Source organism: Triturus cristatus, chromosome 5_2 (genome assembly GCF_964204655.1).
Source record: "Triturus cristatus chromosome 5_2, aTriCri1.1, whole genome shotgun sequence".
NCBI lineage: Eukaryota > Metazoa > Chordata > Amphibia > Caudata > Salamandridae > Triturus > Triturus cristatus.
The window spans coordinates 330,600,589-330,623,677 of record NC_140588.1 but is presented as its reverse complement, the minus strand read 5'-3'; the positions used below and the strand labels follow the sequence as shown (position 1 = coordinate 330,623,677).

The 23,089-nt window shown below is 45.4% G+C and overlaps 1 protein-coding gene across 2 annotated transcripts in view; it reads left to right on the top strand.

Annotated features, from left to right (window-relative positions):
* The window catches only part of NUP153 (nucleoporin 153), a 608,884-nt gene that overhangs the window by 247,118 nt on the left and 338,677 nt on the right, over positions 1–23,089 (top strand). For both annotated transcript variants that reach the window (XM_085607084.1, XM_085607083.1), the window contains exon 7: positions 16,780–16,824. In XM_085607084.1, coding sequence (XP_085463210.1) covers positions 16,780–16,824 — 45 coding nt within the window. The remainder of the gene's footprint in view (positions 1–16,779; positions 16,825–23,089) is intronic.

Genomic DNA, 23,089 nt, shown 5'->3' with positions numbered 1-23,089 from the left:
TCGCACCTCTAGTTGGGTGAAGCATAGGCCATGGTACGGCTAAACTATGGAATATGCTTCCTATGTACATCATAGCTGCCAACTCGTTTGCCTCATTTAGAAAAGGCCTTAAAACTTGGATATTTCAAAACTAGCTTTACCTCGTATCTCAGGGCTCACGTTTCAGGTTTAGCGCCAAGACACCTCCGGGTATTTGTGCGCTTAATGTTATATTAACATAACTTGTTTCAAGGCTCCAGTAGCTGGTTGGGCCTCCCCATGTACTTTCAAATGCTTTATTTGACTGGCCGTTATCTAGTTTTTCTGTGCCAGTCAATTTAGACCCTACAGTAGTCTCTCGGAATGGTCGCAGTGACTCCAGAGTGAGGATTGAATTGTTTGTGAGGTTCACGTGGAGGTACTTTAGATAATCGTACACCTCCATTGTCACTGGTGTCTGACTCTGGAATCAAACTGATCATGTTTTGCCAATTTTTCCGCCATAATGTCCAATTGAATTTTTATACAGTTGGTCACTGTTCAGAATCCTCTGTAGATTTTCGAGGGAATCTGGTGAAACTTGCTGAGTTGCAGCTCCGATTCAACAAACCCAGCATAGGCATCCAAGTGCTTGCAGTGATATCAACAGAAACAGAAGACAATTATTTCAGAAAGCAACCACGCCTCCTTTGAAGTACCTGTAACTAAACATGCATTGGCATAGCCAATAGGTCTCGCCTTTGGGACCTTTTAAGTGTTTACCAAGAAATAGTTTTTGTTGCACCAAGAATATTGTGCTGCATAAATAAATACTTAGAAGGTCCCAAGAGCGAGACCTATTGGCTATGCCAATGCTTGTTGTGTTAAGTGAACAATTGGATTGCTATTACTCTTGTTACATTTGAAGTTCTTGTAAGGCCAAGTGGCTAGGGCAAAGGTATGCACAACCACTGATAAATTATATTGAAAAAGGTTCATATAACCTGGCACAATTAATGAAAAACAGGACAAGTAGCACCTTCAAAGAAAGAGAATACGAAACCTGTAAAGTTAGAAATCGCTTACTGAACTGTCATCAGACAAAAAACTTTTGCCCATTTTCACAAAAGTTCACCAATAGTAATCATTTTAGAGGTATAGTACATCACCAACAAGTAGGTATGTGACATGATGTCCTGGAGAAAAGCCATAACCATGTGTAAAACTTTTAACTCCAACAACAGATGGTTTCATTCAGCGCAAATAAAGACAGAACAGCCAAAAGATTAAAAAAACAATCTGTGCAGTACAATAATGCCAATATTCAGCCAATATAGTCAGTAAATGCAGTCTATTGTCAATGAGGTTTGAGTCACATACATAAGCTATGACGTCTTATTCCAAAATAGAAATAGGCATGTTGTCAATTATCCAGTTGGTAACTACTTTTTTTGGCCAATGTAACTTGCAAATGAAGTTTATATCAAAGGATTCTGATACTTTCATGTTTATATCAAATAGTGTCATTGCTATGATAGGACAGGCACCAATAAACCAAACAAGTATTGACAAAGATAATAAGATTGGCTTGCTTTTTAAGGCTCAATTAAAATATTTAAAAAGCGGCTAAATTGAAAAAATAAACATGTTTGCTTTCTGTTTTGAATTCATATATGCCACCAGCATGGGATGAGAGAGTAATACTCTTCTGCGGGGTAGCCAGAGCTCACTGTATATTTAGAAGAATTTTTAACGATGGGTAACCAGACACTGCCCTGTCAAGCCAGACTTAAAATAAAACCTAATGTTATCAGTCAATCTCATGATCATTCCCACAACATGACGAGGTTTTCCATGAAGACTAACTAAAGAGAAGCTTGTCTCTTTAAACAATAAACTCCTTAAAAGCTATGATGTATACTAAACAAAGGCCACATTCACCTAAATAATATATCATATCTCAAATAGTAATGCATGCAATAAAATCTTGCATTTGACATAAAGCATCTGATGATTTATATACTTGATTTAAGCAGTTCTTCCTGTAAACAATTCATATACGATCGACACTTCAAAGTCAGAGGCACAATTTGACCGCACTGATTGACACTGTTCTTTATTGAAAAATTAGTGTACTGCACTGATTATTTTTAACGCCGACAACGTGTATCAAACCTGTCGCTGATGTCTTCTTTCTGGTATTTAATAATGGACCTTATGTGTTTTTGAGCGAGGCTGCAAACTAACTTAAAAGGTTCAGGGAGATTCGAGACACACATTAGCACAGGTTCACAGGGAGGATGCCACTAGTTTGTAACTTCCGATGTGAATAGAACACATGTATAAATGAACAAAATTACAGTGCTACTGGCGATGCAATACAACGGAGAATAAATGTCGATGTGAATAGTAATGCATTCCAGATGCTAAAACATATGTTTACGTGCATTTTGGAGCTCAATTCTCGTCCGTGGGGTGTATTATATAGAGACCTTCATTGACTTGGACACACAGGCAAACGAGTACCTTGTGCTTCTTCATATATATGACGAGTGAAAGCTAATGTTCTATGTGAAGACCTTAGAGTGATCTACTCTCAATTGAAAAATGCACATAGTATCTCAAAATAACGATGTAGTGTAAAGTAAGCATTTTATTCAATCTAAAAATATTATACTTGTTTACAATCGAAAATAGCATCTAATAAAAAAAGACGAGCCCGGAGGAGCGTGGTGCGCGCGCTTGGCGGGGGCGCGCATTCCAGGCGGGGGAGCGGACCCTTTGAAGTACGATGCCAAACGGATTGCATGGCGGCACGATGCACGTGATTGTGCGAGTGCTCGCCATGCAATCCACTTTTGGGATCACTTTTGGGAGCCCCTTACTAGAGTCTCGCATAGCGATTGCTACGCAATAGCTAGGCGAGACCTAAAAAATGACAAAGGCAACTCATAGGGAAACACTGTGGGAAACGTATTGTTCGAGGCATATGAGCTGCAGATTACACACTTTTGCACAGATCGCCATCTGGTGTTGGGCCCGGATGTTTGCAGTTTGTTTTTCCTCTTGGAAAGTCTTTGGAAGTCACGAGGTCGGTGACTCCTCCTTTGGATCGTATTGCGCATGGGCTTCGGCTCCATCCTCAGATTGTTTTTTACGCCATCGGGCTCGGATGTGATCTTCGCGCTCCGGTTCCGAACAGCTTCCAGTTAGACGATCGACGCGCAATCCTCACCCCAATCGCTGTATTGTTTCGATACACGATCTCTTCAATCAACGCGCCTTCTCATCGACACAAACCTTCGGTTCCAGTCGTCGACGGCGGCCTTCGGGCCTACCCAGGCTCCTGTCCCGGCTCATGGAAAGAACTCCATTTAAAAAGTGCCCTCGATGCAAATTTCCCCACACCGATCTTCATGAGGTATGCAACCTTTGCCTCTCCCCGGAACACTAGGCTCGAGACTGTCCAGCCTGTAAGTCTTTTCGATCCAAAAAGACTATTCGGGACCGAAGAGCCAGAAGGAACATGGCACACTCCTCGACGTCCATTCCAGTCAACATCGACGATCCGGAACATCATCGTACCGAAGAGGACCTCCTCAGCGCTTCCGAGGCCGACGAGTCAGATGTGGAGGACATCACTCCGGCGCAGAGGGTCGTGAGTACCAATCTACCCCCTCCCACACCCGCGCCGACACCCAAAAAGGCTTCGGTCATGCCTTCGCCTCCGGGCCTAGGCAAGACCAGAGACACTGCTTCACACTCCCCACCTTCGGGCTCGGTGAAGAAGCCAAGTAAGCCTTCAGGCGGCTCGGGCTCGAGTCAGCCTGCCAGCGGTGCCGAGAAACACACTTCGGCACAGAAAAGGAAGACTGCCTCCACCTCGACATCGAGCTCCGCACCGAAGCCCTTGGGGTCGAAACCCAGCCCTTCGGCACAGACGCCATCTTCGGTGCCGACCAAACCACACAAGGCCACCGGCACCGACACTCCCAAGCCGAAGCCCATCTCGGCGCCGACCAAGAGACCGGAGGGTCCCAAGCCGGGTTCTAAACATCAAACCGGCACCGAAAAACCTAAAAAAACATCGGCCCCGATGCCTTCGGCGCCGACGGACCAAATGACCTCACCAGAGCTATTTACACCGGATCCCTTGCTAAAAACTCTCACCAAGGATCCAAAAACTGGACATTTGACACTCTCTACTAAGAAGAGACATTTGGAGAAGCCTGCTCCGCCTCCACCTCCAAAGAGGAAGGACTCTGCTACCTCTCCGTTCAGAATACCTTCCCCTCCCCCTCCTCCTCCTTCCCCTCCGCAACCCCCTCCGCCCTCTCCACCCCCACGTCATCGTTCTCCTACTGATGATCAGGGGGACCCATATTACGATACAGGGGATGTGCCACAAGACCCCACCCCTACAGGATATACCAGATATCCCCAACGTCCCACAAGACGATATTTACCCTTCAAGACCATCTCCACCAGAAGATTCATTAGGGTTTAACCATCTTCTGCAAAGAGCAGCACATTATCATGGGGTGGACATGCATAATGACCCTTTGGAGGAAGATTTCCTCCTAGACACATTCGATACTACACATGGGTCCACCTCCATACTGCCCATGCTCAAAGGGGTGGTAAACCATGCGGCAGAAGTTTTTAAAGACCCAGTTAGAGCCAGGGTCCTTAACCCACGTATCGAAAAGAAGTACAAACCTGCTCCCTCAGATCCCTCTTACATCAGAGGACCAGTGCCACTAGATTCCTTAGTGGTATCTACGGCACGTAAAAGGGCAAACTCACAAGCGTCAGGTGATGCGCCACCACCTGACAAGGAGTCAAAACTGCTAGATGCAACAGGCAAACGCACAGCATCCCAGGCCGCCAACATATGGCGTATAGCAAACACTCGGGCACTGCTGGCCAGATATGACGGGGCTCATTATGACGAATTAGAGAGCATAATGCAACATCTCCCTGAAAAATATAAAAGTAAAGCCAACGAGTTAATTCAAGAGGGTAAAACAATCACAAACACCTTTATACGTTGTGCCCTAGATGCAGCAGACACCGCCTCCAGGGCCATTAACACCACCGTCCTTCTCCGTGGTCATGCTTGGTTAAGGGTATCTGGGTTTAAACCAGAAGTACAAGCCTCCATCCTTAGCCATCCCTTTGACCAGGAACATCTATTCGGGCCAAAGGTGAATGAGGCCTTAGAAAAGATGAAAAAGGACACGGATACCGCAAAATCCATGGGGGCCTTACAGTCTCACCCGCCCAGACGCTCCTTTCGCCGCTCATCCTTTCGGAGTGCATCCAGAGGCTGCTACTCAGACACAGCGTCCACATCGTACAAGTCCCCTACTCAGACCACCTTTAAAAAAGGTTACCAAAGAGGTGGCTACAGGGGTAACAACAACAAGGGCAGAGGCAAAACAAACCACGCCCGTTCTGCCACACCTACTACCCAATGACTTCCCCCCCCGCTCCCCCCAGACCATTCCACTCCGGTCGGGGGCAGACTCACAAATTTCCTTCATGTCTGGGAGACCATCACCTCAGACAAATGAGTGACCCAAATAATTTGGTCAGGATACTGCCTGGAATTAACATCTACCCCCCCAAACATATCTCCCAGGCAACGCCCAATGTCACAAGAACATTCAACATTGCTAAAGCAGGAGGTAATCTCCCTCCTACAAAAACAGGCAATAGAACACGTTCCTGTCAATCAACATAATTTGGGGGTCTACTCCCTATATTTTCTAATACCAAAAAGGGACGAGACTCTGACCTATTCTAGATCTCCGGCCCCTAAACACATACATACACTCAGACCATTTTCACATGGTAACGCTTCAGCAGGTACTTCCGCTCCTCTCCCAGAACGACTTTCTCACCACACTGGACTTGAAAGACGCATACTTCCACATTCCAGTACACCATGCTCACAGAAAGTACCTCAGATTTGTAGTGGACGGACAACACTACCAGTTCAAAGTGCTCCCGTTCGGAGTCACAACAGCATCACGGGTATTCACCAAGTGGCTAGCGGTGGTGGCGGCACACCTCAGAAGACAGCACATTCACGTCTTCCCATACTTGGACGATTGGCTGATAAAAGCCACTTCATACAACCAATGTGTACACCACACCGCCACCACAATCCAACTACTTCACCAACTAGGCTTCACGGTGAACCACCAAAAGTCCCAGCTAACACCATCCCACATAAAACAATACCTCGGTGCCACCATAGACACCTCAAAAGCAATAGCCTACCTCAATCCGGCTAGGATTGCAAGCATTCAGGCTTTGCGACAAAAATTCATACCTCAACACTCCCTTCCAGCACGAGTGTTTATGCAACTGATGGGGATGATGGCCTCTTGCATTTTTATAGTGCCCCACGCAAGACTCCAGATGCGTCCACTCCAAGAGTGCTTCGCACACCAATAGAACCAGGCCCAGGGGCAACTGACAGATCTGGTGTTGGTAGAAAGAAAGGGCTCTGCACACGCTAGATGTCAAACAAGCCTTACTTTACTATATCCAGAGAACACAACCTTTCCGAAAGACCAAACCACTGTTTGTCTCTTTCTCTCCACCACACAAGGGCAACCCCATCTCAAAATCAGGGATAGCTAGGTGGATTGTAAAATGCATCCAGATTTGCTACCACAAAGCAAAACGAACGCTTTCCGTTCCCCCTAAAGCTCATTCTACACGGAAGATGGGGGCTTCCATGGCATTTCTAGGGAACATCCCACTAGATGATATCTGCAAAGCAGCTACATTGTCAACACCGCACACTTTCACTAAACACTATTGTGTAGATGTGCAAACCAAGCAACAAGCTAGTGTGGGCCAGGCTGTACTGAAAACACTATTTCAAACCACTGCAACAGATACCGGTGGTCGCCGCTAAGTTTGGGAACTGCTATTTAGTCTATGCAAAAGTGTGTAATCTGCAGCTCATATGCCTCGAACGGAATATGCTACTTACCAGTATGCATCTGTTCTTGGCATGTAGAGCTGCAGATCTAGACACGCCCACCCGCCTCCCCGGCTACCTGTATCTGTTCCAGTTTATCTTATTTAGATACAACACACATGGGTTTCTTCACTGTGGTTACTACGCTCCATCTTTCCCTGCTGGCGAAAAACAATCTGAGGATGGAGCCGAAGCCCATGCGCAATACGATCCAAAGGAGGAGTCACCGACCTCGTGACTTCCAAAGACTTTCCAAGAGGAAAAACAAACTGCAAACATCCGGGCCCAACACCAGATGGCGATCTATGCAAAAGTGTGTAGATCTGCAGCTCTACATGCCAAGAACAGTTGCATACTGGTAAGTAGCATATTCCTTTTTTTATGAGGTTTCATGGATGATGATGATGATGGACAAAAAAAGGGGCCTGGCTAGCCATCTACATAGAAAAAGAAGCCTAAACCTTTCAAAACAATTTTGTACAAGCATTGTTTAAATAGAGGAGCACATAAGCCTGGCTTTTTGCAGTTGGTGTGTGATAGGATCAGTCAACGGTGCTTTAAGGGAAGATGCATTGCTGTACAGTAATCCAACGAGATTAGGGAATTGGCAGAGTAAAGGTGTATGAGGAATACAAAAGTTTCTCCAGACTTCCTTCAACAAACCACAAAAATAAACACAGAAACCCAGGCACTATGCAATACCGGTGACTCCAATGAATGAAAACATGACGGTTAACAAACCCACCAATTCAGATTTAAAACCGAACAATCCAGTGAAAGAAAAAAATATGTTGTAGAAAAGGGCCCCTTTTTGCATGGTTACCCCCCACTTTTAGCCTGATGTCTGATGCACTCTGATTGAATGTGCACTGGATCCCTGCTAATCGGGTTCCCATTGCCTGTACTCTTTCCTAAAACTATACCTTTGTTTCCACAATTGGCACACCTCTGGCCCACAAACAAGTCCATTATAAAAGGTACCGCTGGTACCAAGGGCCTTGTGACCAGAGATGGTCTCTGAGGGCTGCAGCATGTATTGTGCAACTCTGAGACCCTTCACCAAACACCTATGCACTGCAATTGCTGGATGTGTTTTGGTGCAGATTAGATTTAAGTCGAAATGGCACATGTCCCTGTGTCATACCAAAAATGAAAGATGGATGTTTTACTCTCCTTCCCTTTCTTGTCTTTCGATTTTAAACCGCTACAAATGGGGCTCCTGGCAAATCTTAGCGGGCATGCTTGATGGTGTGCTCTGTCCCACAAGCATTTAATCGAATTTCAAGAAAATATCTGGTGCGTCTTCACAAACCAGTTACAAGTTGCACTGTCAATCATCTCAGTAAACCAACCTTTAATCTTGCAAATCATTTTCGTTCATTATTGTCTCTCAACTTTAAAGTTCAGATGGAGGCGATGTGATTTAGAAACCTTTTATTGATCCAAGAATGCCCATCCGGGCTTTTTCCTGCAGCTTGGTGAATCACATTTCATTTTAAATAACCAAATTGAATGTCCAACCAATGCGTTTCGGGCCGCAAGCCCTTCGTCAGGGGTAACTGAAATTTAAAAACAGCCCACCTGGATCCTTATGTACATTTTATACGAACCTTTAGCACTTCCACAGACATTTTGTATACGGTGCATGTTATACTCAAACATCTGTTATACCAAAGACATTCATTCCTATTATCAAATAATGCTCAAATGAAATAAATGTGCCTTTTTACCCATACTGCAAAAACCTAAATAAGCTAAAAAGGAAGTGTGACCCTGTGCTTAAGTCTTTAAACAAAACTATATCCATCTGAAGACATGATCCAAAAACTGACCTCAATAACGCCACAAGATTCTGGTACGCGTCACCACTGACTGAGCCCTCCAATCGTGAATGTAACTGCTTTTTTGAGAGTGAATAAATCAACCTTAGTGTTACTAGACCTTTGAACCAGTGAGAAAATATCCTTTGTGAACACCACAGGTGCAACCAGTTAAACCTGCTCTGCAATGATAGTAGAACGTGAAGTACCATGTGTGCTGGAGAAATACTCTTATACACACTTACAAGAAACTGATAATAAAACAATTTGAACTAATTATACAAATAAGAGGAGTGTATTAATTTGTTAAAAAAATAACTAAATACAGTTACATTTTTTTTTTTTAAACCACACAAGAATACACACTTCACCGCAAAACTGAGTTGACGTTGGTCTGCTCCTGTGCAAAGTGGCCTTCTCCCCACTTGCAAGGATTGTCTAGGATACATGATGCAAACTGTGGGGGCACCCATGTTCCTCCCACCCATTGTCTGCAGGACTTCACAAATATGGATCCAGCCCTTAAGGTTCTGCGCTTTAGCATATGCATTATTTATCTCCATAGCAGTGTATGGAACCCAAAACCTACCAAAGTTGTGTAGCAGCAAGCATCTATTGCAGTTACCGGACAGAACGACAACTCTGGAACCTTCCGATTCTTTCCTCCGAGACTCTACAAAAGATCAAAAAAGAGTTGGAGCAGACTAGCCCTTTTCCAAGTCACCTTATCCCACAACACTGCCACCTACTCCGCCACGCTAACCTTAAACCAAAGGCCCCCCACATTGCAACCTTCTGCGAAACGCTGCCCTGTCTGCTTTCGACAAAGCCCTCCCCTCTACCCTGCCACCCCCACCCAACAAGCCCTGTGAGCTGCAGGCATTGGGGGGGAATTGTTTTGCGTTTCTGGCCTGCCACCCACAGGGTATGTGGCAGGCCTAGGGGCATTTATTTTTATAAAGATTCTGGCCTGCTGTTGACCCTGTGTGCAGCGGGCCCTAAACTTGATGACAATAAATGCCCACCCCGTGGGACTAAAACTTGCTAAAAATGAATGCCCCCTGGGCCTGCTGCGTTCCCCGTGGGCAGCAGGCCCAAAACTTGCTATAAATGAATGTCTCTTGAGCTTCCTGTGTGCCCTGTGGACGGCCGGCGCAAAACTTGCTAAAAATGAATGTTCCCCGGGAGCCCCATAGGCAGCTGGCCCAGGGGGGATTTATTTTTATCATGTTTCGGTCCGGCTGGCCCCTTGGGCTGCTGGCGCTGAAGTTGATGAAAATAAATGCCCCCCGGGCCCGCTGCATGCCCCGTGGGCCCTTAACTCTATGAAAACAAAAAACACGTGGTCCTGCAGTGGGCCCAAAACCTGCTAAAATTAAATGCTCACTGGACCAAGCCCGGGATAACTTACTCGTGGTGTCCCCTGGTCTCCAAGGTGCAGCAGGCTCCTCCTTTCGTTGTCGTGGCCCTCCGCTAGAATGAAGAATGAACAGGCTGATGAAGAGTAAATAAACAACTCACCTGCCTGCTGTGAGACCGTCCTTCTGTTGTCCCAGTGGCGAGGAGGCCACTGGACCAATGCGAGGAGGGTCGGATTCTTGAAATTTCACAGGTACTTTTGTAAAAAAGTGCTGGCTTTTTTTTTTTTTTACAAAACTGCAGATGTGGCGTTTTTTTGTGTGCAAATTGCAAAATCCTGGAGGGTCTGCCATTAATCTGTCACTCAATTCTACGATCCTCCACTATTTGCTACTCCGTTGTACGCAATTCCACTCTACGATAATAGACTATACTATTCTACTCTGTCACTTCAGTGTGCGCCACTTCAGTGTACACCACTGCTCTGTACGGTATTCCTTTGTACTCCACTCTACTTTACAACACTCTGTGCTGTTCCACTGTATGATACTCCTCTAGACTCATCTACTTCACTATTGTCATTAAACTGTACACCAGTAAACTCAACGTTTTTGCACTCAACACCACTCCACAGTAAGTTTTTCACTGTATGTTCTACAGTTTACTCCTGTTAGAAACTGGGTAAAGTGGCGCAGAGTGGGCGGGCCAAACTCCGGAGGAAATGTGTAAAGCATCTGCGCAGCGCACAAAGGCGACTCACCAGGCACACTACAAAAAGAGACTCCACACCAGGTTGCATGAAAAATAACTTGTGTATTATACCAAATACAGTAAATTGTAAATGTAAATTGATACTTGTATAGCGCACTACTCACCCGCAAGGGTCTCAAGGCGCTTGTACGAATACCGCTGTAGAACCCATCCTGGCTTTCCCTGTGAGGTGTCCACTCCTGGGCACCCCCAAGGTGGAGGCCAGGCATCCTTAGCGTTGTGGGGACCGTTGTGGAGATTAAGCAAGCTATTGCCCAGAGTTGCAGAGTTGCCTATTCCATGATTGGAATAGGCACCGATGCGAGAATTGTCAGGTCCGTGGAATTTTTTGAGCCCAAGACCCACCGAGGCGGGGAATTGAACCCTGGTCCCGGGCCTGACCTCTGCATCAGGGTCTGCCGCTCTAACCATTGAGCCACACTTCTCCACAGTAGGATGCAATCACAGTGGTGAACACGGAGCCAACTGGCACCAGGTAGTCATTTACAGAGGGGGATTATTTACAGGGCAGGGCCAATCGGGCCGCTGCCAGAATTATCACCAGGCATAAACAGGGTAAATAAAAGTCAGTAGTCATATAGGTGTAACATATTAGAATGGCACATCATACAGGACCTTAGGCATGGGACACGTTAGTATGAGGCATAAAACGTTATCCGGCCTGAACCTAGGACTGCACAGAAAACCATTAGGTCAGGCATTAGGCCTACACACACTAGCATAGGGCATCCTCATCCACATAACAGCATGAGCAACACCGTGGGCATAGCATTAGCATAAAGAACAGGATATGAACTCGCTTTAGGCCTAAACCACCCTAGCAGGCAGCATCTCGTTAGCATGAAACAGTGAGGCATAACATTAGGCGTACAACCCTCCTTGGCATAAATGCGTGAACATGGGGCACCTCAACAACACTTTATGCATCACGGTAGGCATAACCATATTATCATTTAGGGAACAGCATGGGTATGTGGTGACTCCGTAGCATGGAAGCACTATGCCCAGAACCTGCATTGGCGTGAACACAGCGCAGGCCTGGGATGAAAACATCGTTGTAGGGCATTAGGCATAAAAGCACATTCTGCACTGAACCATCAGTGTAAGTATTAGAACGGGTCAGTTAGGGGAAATCACAAGGGCATAGGTGCAGCATCTCCAAACCTAACTTACATTATGCATACCCCTATCCGAGCGGGGCCTAAAATATGACGTGTAGGCCTCCTCTGCGGGGGGGGGGGGAAACACATTACATAACCAATGTGGGGCATCTCAGTAGGCATGAGTACAGGAAATCATTGGGCATGCCAACAGTACCTCAGTGGCATCCAGAACATCAGCAGGAATGCCTTACACCACCTTAAGTACATTGGCCAATATGAAGAACTGGCAGAGCCCCCCCCCCCCCCCCCCCGATGGGACTCAAGTCAATAAGAAGTGCCCCGTTGCAGCTGCACGCTCTGACGCGGCACAGCTGTGAGGCCTAAAGAGAGTACTGGTGCCCAAGGTGAGCCCCGGTCCGTTGGAGGCCCCCCTGCGGGACTCTGAAGTTCGAATTATCCCCAACGTTGCAGCTACCCCCTGCTAAGCGGGGCTGCTGGGAAAGCCCCTGCGACCACTCTGGTCATCTTGGAAGGATCACCGGGGGCGGGCACCGATAATGTGCCCTGTTGCCCCCTCCCTGCCCCATGTTCCCTCAATGCCCCACTCACCGTGCTCTCGGGGCTGTAGGCGTCTCGTCTGCCTCCCTGCAGCAGGCTTCAGTCATCTGTGGCTGCAGGCGCAGCAACACGCAGGCGGGGTGGGCTCCCGCCGGGGCCAGGCTCTGCTTATTGCTGCATGTGGGGCTCTTACTGACCTTCTAGAACCCCACTAACCATTCGCCGCACCTCACTTGGCTTCACCCTTGTTACAGGGCCCGCAAGGCTCCGGACAGCTTCCAGCGTGGGGTAGGCTCCAGCCTGGTTTCTCTCCACACACTGGGCTCCCTCGTCACCACGGGAGCCCTGCCACACCTCCGCTTGCTTCCTCCCTCTAGCCGGCGGGCCACGCCCCCAACCAGGCGCGCTCCTGCCTGGCTTCCGGGTCGCTGTGAGCAGCGCAGCGGCCCTGGTTTTCTCTGCGCCCGGGTTGCAGCGGTGATTTCTTTCTTGGCGGCAATACGCGGGGTAGGCACCAGCTTAATTTAAAGGCATGCAAAGCGCCACCATTACGCGGGGGTGGGCACCCGCTGTAAAAAATAAAGAGCACAGGCGGCAGAAACACGGGGTAGGCTCCCGCGATAAGGGTGCTCAGCACGGGGTGGGCACCCGCCGTATTCTTGAAGTCCAGAGTGCGGCAAAACACGTGGTGGGCTCCCGCTGTTTTAAATAAGCACCAGACGCGGCACACACGCGGGGACCAGTAGGCGGGGGGGGGGGGGGGGGTGGAAATCCCACACCAGGGGTTTCCTCCAGGGCGCGCCACGCTCCTCGCCTCCTTCTGGGGCCCAGTTATAGCACTCACGAGGCACTAGAGTGCTCCCAGGTCCAGGGTCCCACAGAATAGAGTGGTGCTCTGGCAGCACACGCTGCGGTTGTCAGCCCCTCACCTCCTGGGCAGTAAGATAAAGTGCTCTTCTTCTCCAGGCGCTAGCCAGCCGGCAGGGCACAGTTGTAGCACTCACGGGGCGCTAGGGCAGGAGAGCAGGCAGGCAATACTGGGCAAGTTCAGCAGGCAGGGGACACTTATCAGGACAGCAGTTCCCGGGCACGGTCATCCCCCATCCAGTGGCACTCCTGGCACTGCAGTCTTCACTCCAGCAAAGGGCTCTCACTAGCCCTGTGGACAGCAGAGGGGTACAGATGGGCTCAGGGGCCAGCACACAGGCCCATGTGGCGGTACCTCCTGGCAGAGTGTCCCCTCTCATTCAGGTCCACGCTCAGTCTGACCACATGGCATCCCAGCTCTGATATTTATACACCCCTCACGCCGCCCACCAGAAAGGGCTGGAAGTCCCAACTGTCACTGTGGGGGGAGATGTAGGGCACTCTGTCACGTCATACACTTTAAACACTAGACCGCCAACCCACCTCAGGCAGGCGGCACAAGCAGACAGAAATGGCGTCCATTTCAAAAGGTGCATTTCTACAATGGTGGAAATAAAGGTGCGTACACCATTGCACCGCATTTATTCTTTTCAGTTCAGACACACCATGTCAGTAAAAAGGCTAGGGGTAAAAGCGAAAAAATTTAGGACAATAAGGGCCAAGTCCAACAACTCCCCTATGCTGTTGCATGCTCCACTCTAGAACACTTCAGTCTACGGTTTTTCCACTCTACAACACACTACAGTACACCACCCCACTCTGACATTCTAGTCCATTCTATTCCACTGTACTCCACTACACTGTACCTCAGTCCACACGACTGCGCTCTATGCTACTCCAGTGTACACCATTTCACACTATTCCACTGTATGCCACCCCACTCTATGCTATTCCGCTCTATGCAACTCGACTGGGACAGTCCACTGTATGCTAGTTCACTCTCTCACTATATACCACTCCACTCTTTGCAACTCTACTCTACAACGCTCTGTACCACTACAGTCTACCACACTGTACTGTGCGCCATTCAGCTCTACAACACTGCACCCTGCCAGTTCACTGTACTCCATTGTTTGACACTTACCAACAGTCTGACACGCCACTACACTGTACACCACTCCACTCTGTGATATTCCACTCTGTCACTTCATGCTATTCAACTCAACTACACTTCATGCTGCTCTACGATGATGTACTCCACTAATCGACACTCTAAGCCCCTCTACTGTACCACACAATACTCCACCCTATAGTGCTCCACTGTTTGACACTCCAGTGTATGACATACTTCTCCACTGTGTGACACACCACATATTGACACTCCACAGACTGTGGCCTTTTATGGTTCAAATTTGTTTTCTTGTTGCAGGATAGTAGCAAACAGCCAACAACTGAAAGCTTTGCAGTGCTTTTGATAATTCTCAGAAGAAAGCACTGCAACAAGATTTCAACTATCCCAGTCTCCCCCCATACCCCCCCCCCAACCTCCTCCAGGGGATCTTACTTCCTTTGCAAATGCATTGTAGTGGTCATCAGAGGTATATGGTCTACCTAGAAGACTTCCCAGCCCGTGTAGGGTACTCTGACTTGCTCAAGCGAAGCAAATGTTAGTATTTGGGCATGTCAGTTGACTAAATTCTTGTGACAGGACGGATCTATATGGTTGCCAGAGTTCTCTATAGGAGTCGCCTTGCGATGTTAAAGTTTCTCCGTAACCAGCATGTACGATAGGCGGTGAAGCCACCCTAAATGTCGCCAGCTTATCTGTGCCCCAGTGTGCAAGGATAGTCTGATGGGCTGCCCCTAGTGCCAGTCTGATTTGACTGCCTGTGGTTTTTAAGTGGATAAGACCCAAGATTGTGTACGCAGAACATCTGAGCAATTGGGTGTTGAAGTGTGTATATGTCAATTAGAACTGAGCCCCACAAATTGGTTTATTATGGGTCATTCACACAAAGTCCCGGGGGATCGGCAGTGTTGCCAACAGTCAGCACTACATGCCAGGTTGCCTCTGTAGGTGACAGGGTGTGAGATACCAATAGATAAAGTCTTTGTGGCAGCCTCTATACTGGCGGTACTGCGAGCTATGTGTCGGGCTCTATAGTAGATCTTCTTGGGGTCAGCTGTCCTAAGGTTGGACAGGATGCAGAACAAATCATAACATTCACCCCCAGTCAAGAAATCTGGGTTAAATTCATCATTGTTTTGCTCACCATGCCACCCCGGGCTGGACTGTTCCCATGAGGCACAGGGTCAAGACTGATTTGCATATGGCCAGGTCTAAACTGGGGTGGCACGGTGAGCAAAACAATGATGGATTTAACCCAGATCTCTTAACTGCGGTTGAATGTTTTGATTTGTTCTGCATTCCGTCCATCAATTGTGTGATTTTTACACAATGAAAAAGGCAGACACTTCAAAGTGCTTTTTTCTTTATTCGTAGCCATGCTGCACAGCATTGAGGTTGCTGTAGAGCATCGCTAAAAATCATTGGCAAAGATAATATGTCCCAAATGCCAGACTTATTGTCAATGCTTCTTTCAAATGATATACCAAGGATATTACAGTAGATGTATAATGACCGTTTCCATTCCATTTTGCTGCCCTTGATATTGGGATTGCTGTCTGGTCTCACTGTCTTGAAGAGAATATTTTTCATTGTGGATTAAATAATTTGAATTTATTCACTAGGTACTTTGATGCTGCTCCATGCTAGGTAGCTGTATGCATATCATTTCAAGGGATAACTCCATAAGAAAAGAAAATGCGCCTGTCAAATCTCCTTTTTTGTTTTGTTTACATGGTTTGCAGGCTGGGTCAGAAGATATCAGTAAACTTTGGATAACATTACTATCCTTACTTTTACCTAGGCAGTGTCACCATGCATTATTGTACATTTTGAAATGATCAGTGGCAGGGGTGGTATGGTTGGGAGGCCAGTAGAAAAGCCAAAATTAACAGGTATCTTCCATTCAAGAGTAACTTTAATGGAGTTCACAGGAGGATCTCCTAGTGCATACATTAAATGTTTCACCAGCTGTTTTCACAGCAGGTAAAAAGTGTTGAGCTGTATTAGAGCCATGCACTCCACTTTGTGCCTTGTGTACTTACTCAGCCACCTTTGCTTCTTCCCTGCAAGTACGTGGTATTTAAGAAATTCAACTTTGAAAGTGATTTCAGGTTATAAGAAGTAATAGAGTGCTTACGGAAGAAATTGCTCTGTGTGAAACTATAAATGGTTATTTTCTGTTTTCTTTAACATTTACTACTTTTTCATAATCAGGATGCTAAAAGGATTCCATCTGCTACGTCGTCTCCGCTGGCTCTTGTAAGTAGAACATAATTTTACCTTTTAACTATTTTGACTGTCTTGAAGTGCGAGAATTGTGATTGGTTGACCCGCAGCACTCGTACTGTAGTTTAACCAGATCCTGGCAATTCATAGTTTCACATGCTTGAATCCTCCTCATCAGTTACCCGTGAGTCCTACGGAAATGTCTTAACGGTGCTGTGTTCAAGTAATCCTAACTCTCAACCAAATACTGTTTAGTTGTCTAATTGTATTGGTTAAAAGAACCAAACATCGGTGAGATGGGGAGAGGGGAGGCCACAGTTTTTATCAATGCATTAGACTTGGGGTTGGTTGAGGGATTATGTATTTATGTGGTGATCTGTCCGGAGAGCTATGCGCAAGGTCTGTTTCAATGTCCTATTGTTTTAACTGTTTTGAAAACAATAAAATTTTAAAAAATAAAATTTAAAAAAAGAACCAAACATCAACCGGTGAGACATTCAGCCCAAAGACCACACCCTGAAAGGCCACTGTCCTTTAAATTTCTACTGCATGTCGCGTGTGGAGTCCAATGAGCTCTGCTCATATTGTTTTCACTGACAGTTTTGTAACCTCTGCTTTTGCTGTTCTGTAAAGATTTCGGTGAAATTACCATCTACAATTAGACGTCTGACATATAAAAAAAAGTTGTTTCAGGCTTTGTGTACCTTCTGACCAGACAAGATTACACTCTGGAGACCCTTACTAAGAGCATATTTATCTCTACCCTAATCATAGAGCTAAGGAGTGCAAAATATGCCAGTTTCTCATCCAAAATTCCCAAAAATGGAGAGGGAAGAATTTAAATTTGGCTACAGGAAGTGAGTCTAATGAAGTGCCCATTTTATGAAGAACACTCTTCAAAAACGCTTGCTTATAAACAGCATGAAATGGGTGCATTCTTGGGAGAAACAATATATTAAAAACTTCAAAAAAGATTCAAAAAGTCAAGAAACAAAAGTCCTCTTTGAAAGGAGATGATTCAAGTTGGAAATTCAAGACCCAAACCAGCATCTGAACCACCAGCTCCAAGACAGAACTCCTTAGGTTCTTGGCAGACTCCTTGTCAACGAGACCATCAAGGAGGATGTCTATGGAGTCCTCCTTGTCGACTAAGACATGAAGCATTACTGTTGGACCTGGCATCTTTTTTTTTTTTTTTTTAAACACTTTTAATAATTTTCATGTAAAATCAAACACAGCTCCACCGCCCACTGCCTGGGCGATAGCAAGGATCAGCAGGAAGTATCATCAACAGTCCAACATTCGCAGCCTAAACCCATATCGAACATTACATAAGATATCCACATTACCCTGTCGCCCGCCATACATGTACCCTCCAATGCAACAGAGTAGAGCAGCAGTCTTGGACCTGGCATCCTTGGCGTGATTTCCCCTGACATTTTGCCTTCTGACCTGTTTTGCTAACTTTATTTTTTGCTGGCTTTAGGACTCTGGGCACTTTACCATTGCTAACCTGTTCTAAAGTTCATGTGCTATCTACTTTAAACATGGTAACATTAGCTTATCCACAATTAGCATATTTAATTTACCTGTACGTTCCTAGTAAAGTGTATTGCATGTGTCCAGGGCCTGTAAGTTAAATGCTAGTATTGGTCCTGCAGCACTGATTGTGCTGCCCACTTCAGTAGCCCTTTAAACATGTCTCAGGCCTGCCATTGTAGAGCTTGTGTGTGCAGTTTTAAACTGCCATGTCAACCTGGCAAATTAACCATCTTGCCAGGCCCTAACCTTCCTTTTTAAATACATAAGTCACACCTAAGGTAGTCCCTGTACAGCCAAAGGGCAGGGTGTGGTGTACTTAAGGTAGGACATGTACTTTTACGTTTTATATGTCCTGGTAGTGAGAAACTTACATTTGTTTTTCACTACTGCAAGACCATCTCTCCCATAGGTTAACATTGGGATTACCTTATTACATCTTCTAAGTGTTACTCCAAACAAAGAAACGGTTCAAATACTGTACCCTGAGGTGCAGGTCGCACCTCTCCTAATCAATCTCTCACCTGCCTCCCTATATATTAGGTTCAAAAAGAAAAGCTGTTTAGCTAAAACAGTGTGCAACCTTACAACCCCCACCGTTTCCCGGGGGTGATCCACTTGATCCAAAACTTGTTAGCCCACTGAAGGTCGCACCACCTTAACAAGTCCAAATAACAATGTCCATCCAGTGATGTTTATATTTTCAAATCTTGCTCTTTATTCTTCTTATAATGTAAAAGTTCATAGACAGCCAACGCGTTTCGTTCTTAAGAAAGAACTTCGTCAGGGCTGAAAAAAAACATTTTAAAAACACATATGTAATTCCAACTACAATAAAAAGATTGTAAAATAAGCATAATACAATTGTATTGTGAATCAATCGCAAAGACCTGTTGACAGAAGTTATGGATAACATCCAACTAGTAGATTCCACATGTCCTGAATGGTACATTACAGTTTATATAGGTTCAATTGCTAGATTGGTAATCCGTTCTATCTCATATACATATTTCTAATAGGGCAAGTCATATGGGGAGCATCTCATTGTATGATGTTAATTAAACATTTCAAAAGCACTCAATCAAGGTTCATAGACCAGTTAGTTTAAGAACATGGCTTTCTCTGAACACCTAGGTTCCGTATCACTCTAAGATCATATTGTAAAAATTATCGTAAATGCACCTACCAATTGTTACTTTGAAGTGTAGAAAGCATTGATTGTGCACTGTATAGGACGGAACCATTGATTTTTCTGGTCCTTATGAGTTTGTTTGGTATGCTGATCCCTCCGTATTATACTTGCTCATCAAGACGAGTGTCACTGGGCTAGTGTGCCTGTAATATAATCACACCATGTCGAGAGGGGTCATAAGCAATCAAGGTCTTTTATTCTGACCTCATCCTATTCCCCATCACTGATTATTTCCTAGCCGCATATAATAAATAAATAAAGCAGCCTCAATTCAATTGGCACTGTATATCTTACTGCCATGGGATTCTCATCATTATGTAAAACTCGCTGGATTGTAGCACATATTTATAATTGAAAACGTGTGTTACGCCTCGCATTTCCCCGAAATAAAGTGCACCTCCATATTTTCGGCACTGTAAATTATGAAGCTGTACCTCGTCATTAATAAACATTTGATAAAAAGCATTTATTGGGCCTCTTGCACCCGCAATTTTAACAAATGCAAGACATTAAGTCCTCCAATGTATGTGAGCCCCACGCTATACGCTCGTCATTAATAAACATTTGATAAAAAGCATTTATTGGGCCTCTCGCACCCGCAGTTTTAACAAACGCAAGACATTAAGTCCTCCAATGTCTGTGAGCCCCACGCTATACATGTCAAAGGGCAGGGCTTTCAAATTAACAGTCCCTACATGCTTTAATGCTGAGGTTACGCGTCCTTATATATAAGAAAGGACATGTTATTTTAAAACCCCTACCGAAGTACGAAATTACAAAATAGAAATGCTCCAAGAGGTCGTTTTAAACCCGCACGTCTTAATATATGCCATTATTAATATAGTTAAGACCAAAACCATGCGTGCGTTACAACTCCACGCGTGTCCGGGAATGGCATCTCTAAATTAAATAAAATTAAAAATAAAATAAAATTTAATTTAATTTAGAGACGCCATTCCCGGACACGCGTGGAGTTGTAACGCACGCATGATTGCTTATGACCCCTCTCGACATGGTGTGATTATATTACAGGCACACTAGCCCAGTGACACTCGTCTTGATGAGCAAGTATAATACGGAGGGATCAGCATACCAAACAAACTCATAAGGACCAGAAAATCAATGGTTCCGTCCTATACAGTGCACAATCAATGCTTTCTACACTTCAAAGTAACAATTGGTAGGTGCATTTACGATAATTTTTACAATATGATCTTAGAGTGATACGGAACCTAGGTGTTCAGAGAAAGCCATGTTCTTAAACTAACTGGTCTATGAACCTTGATTGAGTGCTTTTGAAATGTTTAATTAACATCATACAATGAGATGCTCCCCATATGACTTGCCCTATTAGAAATATGTATATGAGATAGAACGGATTACCAATCTAGCAATTGAACCTATATAAATTGTAATGTACCATTCAGGACATGTGGAATCTACTAGTTGGATGTTATCCATAACTTCTGTCAACAGGTCTTTGCGATTGATTCACAATACAATTGTATTATGCTTATTTTACAATCTTTTTATTGTAGTTGGAATTACATATGTGTTTTTAAAATGTTTTTTTTCAGCCCTGACGAAGTTCTTTCTTAAGAACGAAACGCGTTGGCTGTCTATGAACTTTTACATTATAAGAAGAATAAAGAGCAAGATTTGAAAATATAAACATCACTGGATGGACATTGTTATTTGGACTTGTTAAGGTGGTGCGACCTTCAGTGGGCTAACACATCTTCTAAGTGTAATTTCTAATTGGGTAGAGATTGGACCCCAAGTTTGGTGTCTTTGAAAGCACAATTTAAAATCCCTACTTAAGTAAGATTTTAAATTGTAATTCTAAAATGCCACTTTTAGAAAGCTGGCATATTCCTACTTTATGTTCAAAAGGTGCTGAGATGCACATCATAGTTTTCTGTAACCGTCCGTATATATCCTAAATTCATTGAAGAGTGCGTGCTTACTGGTATAGTTCCTTGCCCTGGTGGCACACGCATAGTTAATCTTGATAAGTGGGGTGACCTTTTCACCCCAAAACCAGTCGCACAGCTAAATATGAAATAGAACAACGCTTTAAGTTGATCCATTATTTGCCAGGTAATCAGTGCTTTTAATCCCCTTTTCATGCTCAACCATGCTTGATCCACACGTGGAATATTATGCTGTTTTCCAAGCTTCTGGTGTTCCTGATGTCACCATCCGGACCTCTATCAGAAACACGACCAACGCATAATTCGTCCAAGGCATGTTCTTTATTGAAACCCAATACATTTCGGACTACACGAGTCCTTCCTCAGGGGTAACTACAAGTGAAACATTTCACAATTACTACTTGCTTATACATTTTCAAAGGTACATATTTAATGTTTGAAAAACTGCTTGAAAAAACTGTCATATAATATTGATACTTTTGAAGATGAGAGCCATGAAGCCCAACGGGGTAGAAGTGGGATGCAATGCGGTCTCACTATGCATTCAAGGGGAAGGTTTGTGTATGCGAAAATATTACTACTTTAGCCATTTGGTGCCTTCTGTCTGTCTCTGAATATATATCTGGGGTGGGTGACAGCTGAGCTTTTTGCATTTCCTCTAGACAACCACAGACAAAGGGAGCTTGGGTGTGACTGATAGGCCACCCGCATCCTGAGCAGAATGGCAGGGAGGAGCTGAAGCGCCTGAATAGACTTTATTGTCCCCACACAAAGTGCTGCATATACCCTGTAGTGAGTCTGCAGGAAGGGCAGGGACTCTGTGCACTCTTTGAAGTCTCCCCCACTTCAAAGGCACAACTGGGTAGAAATACTGGACACCTGACACCACTAACTTAGTACACTTCTGGACCTGTGGATACTCTGTCAGGAAGGAACTGTTGTTCTCCTGAAGGGACTGTCACTCTGCTGCCTTCTTTTCTGGGTGTAAGAAGTACTGGACCTGAATCTCTCCAATCCAGATCCAAAGTGACACCATGGGCTTGCTGGCTTGCCTCCTAAGAAGTGTCGGACATTAGACTTCCAACTCACCTTCTGCAGCAACTGGACTTTGCCTTCTGAGTCTTGCCCTGCCAAGTGGTGCCAATCAGTCCTGAGCCCTTGGAAGTGGGTATAAGGTGCTGCAACGACCAAAATCCACACATCGGTGTCGTTGCGCCACTCTGATCAGGTGCATCTCCATTGATGCCAACACATCGCTGCCGCTGTTGGCAGGATACTGCATCTCCATCGACAGTGTGAGAAAGTGCCATCTTTCTTGCATGGTATGCCGCCACTTTTTGCTGAATTGCTGAATGTACTTTGACTGAGTGTGCCCTGGACTCCGGCCAATCAGGTGCCCAGGGCCTATGTTCCTTCCCTAAAAACCTCAATCCCAAATTGCCAAACCCTGACCACATGTCGGCCCCTGGTAAATGATACCCTAGGTACCCAGGGCCTTGTGACCAGGGAAAGCCTCTAAGGGCTGCAGCACTTATTGTGCCACCCTTAGAGGCCCTGTACCGTAACACAAACACACTACCCTTGCAGGCTGAGTGTCTGGGTACAAGACAAAACAGAGTCGACATGGCACACA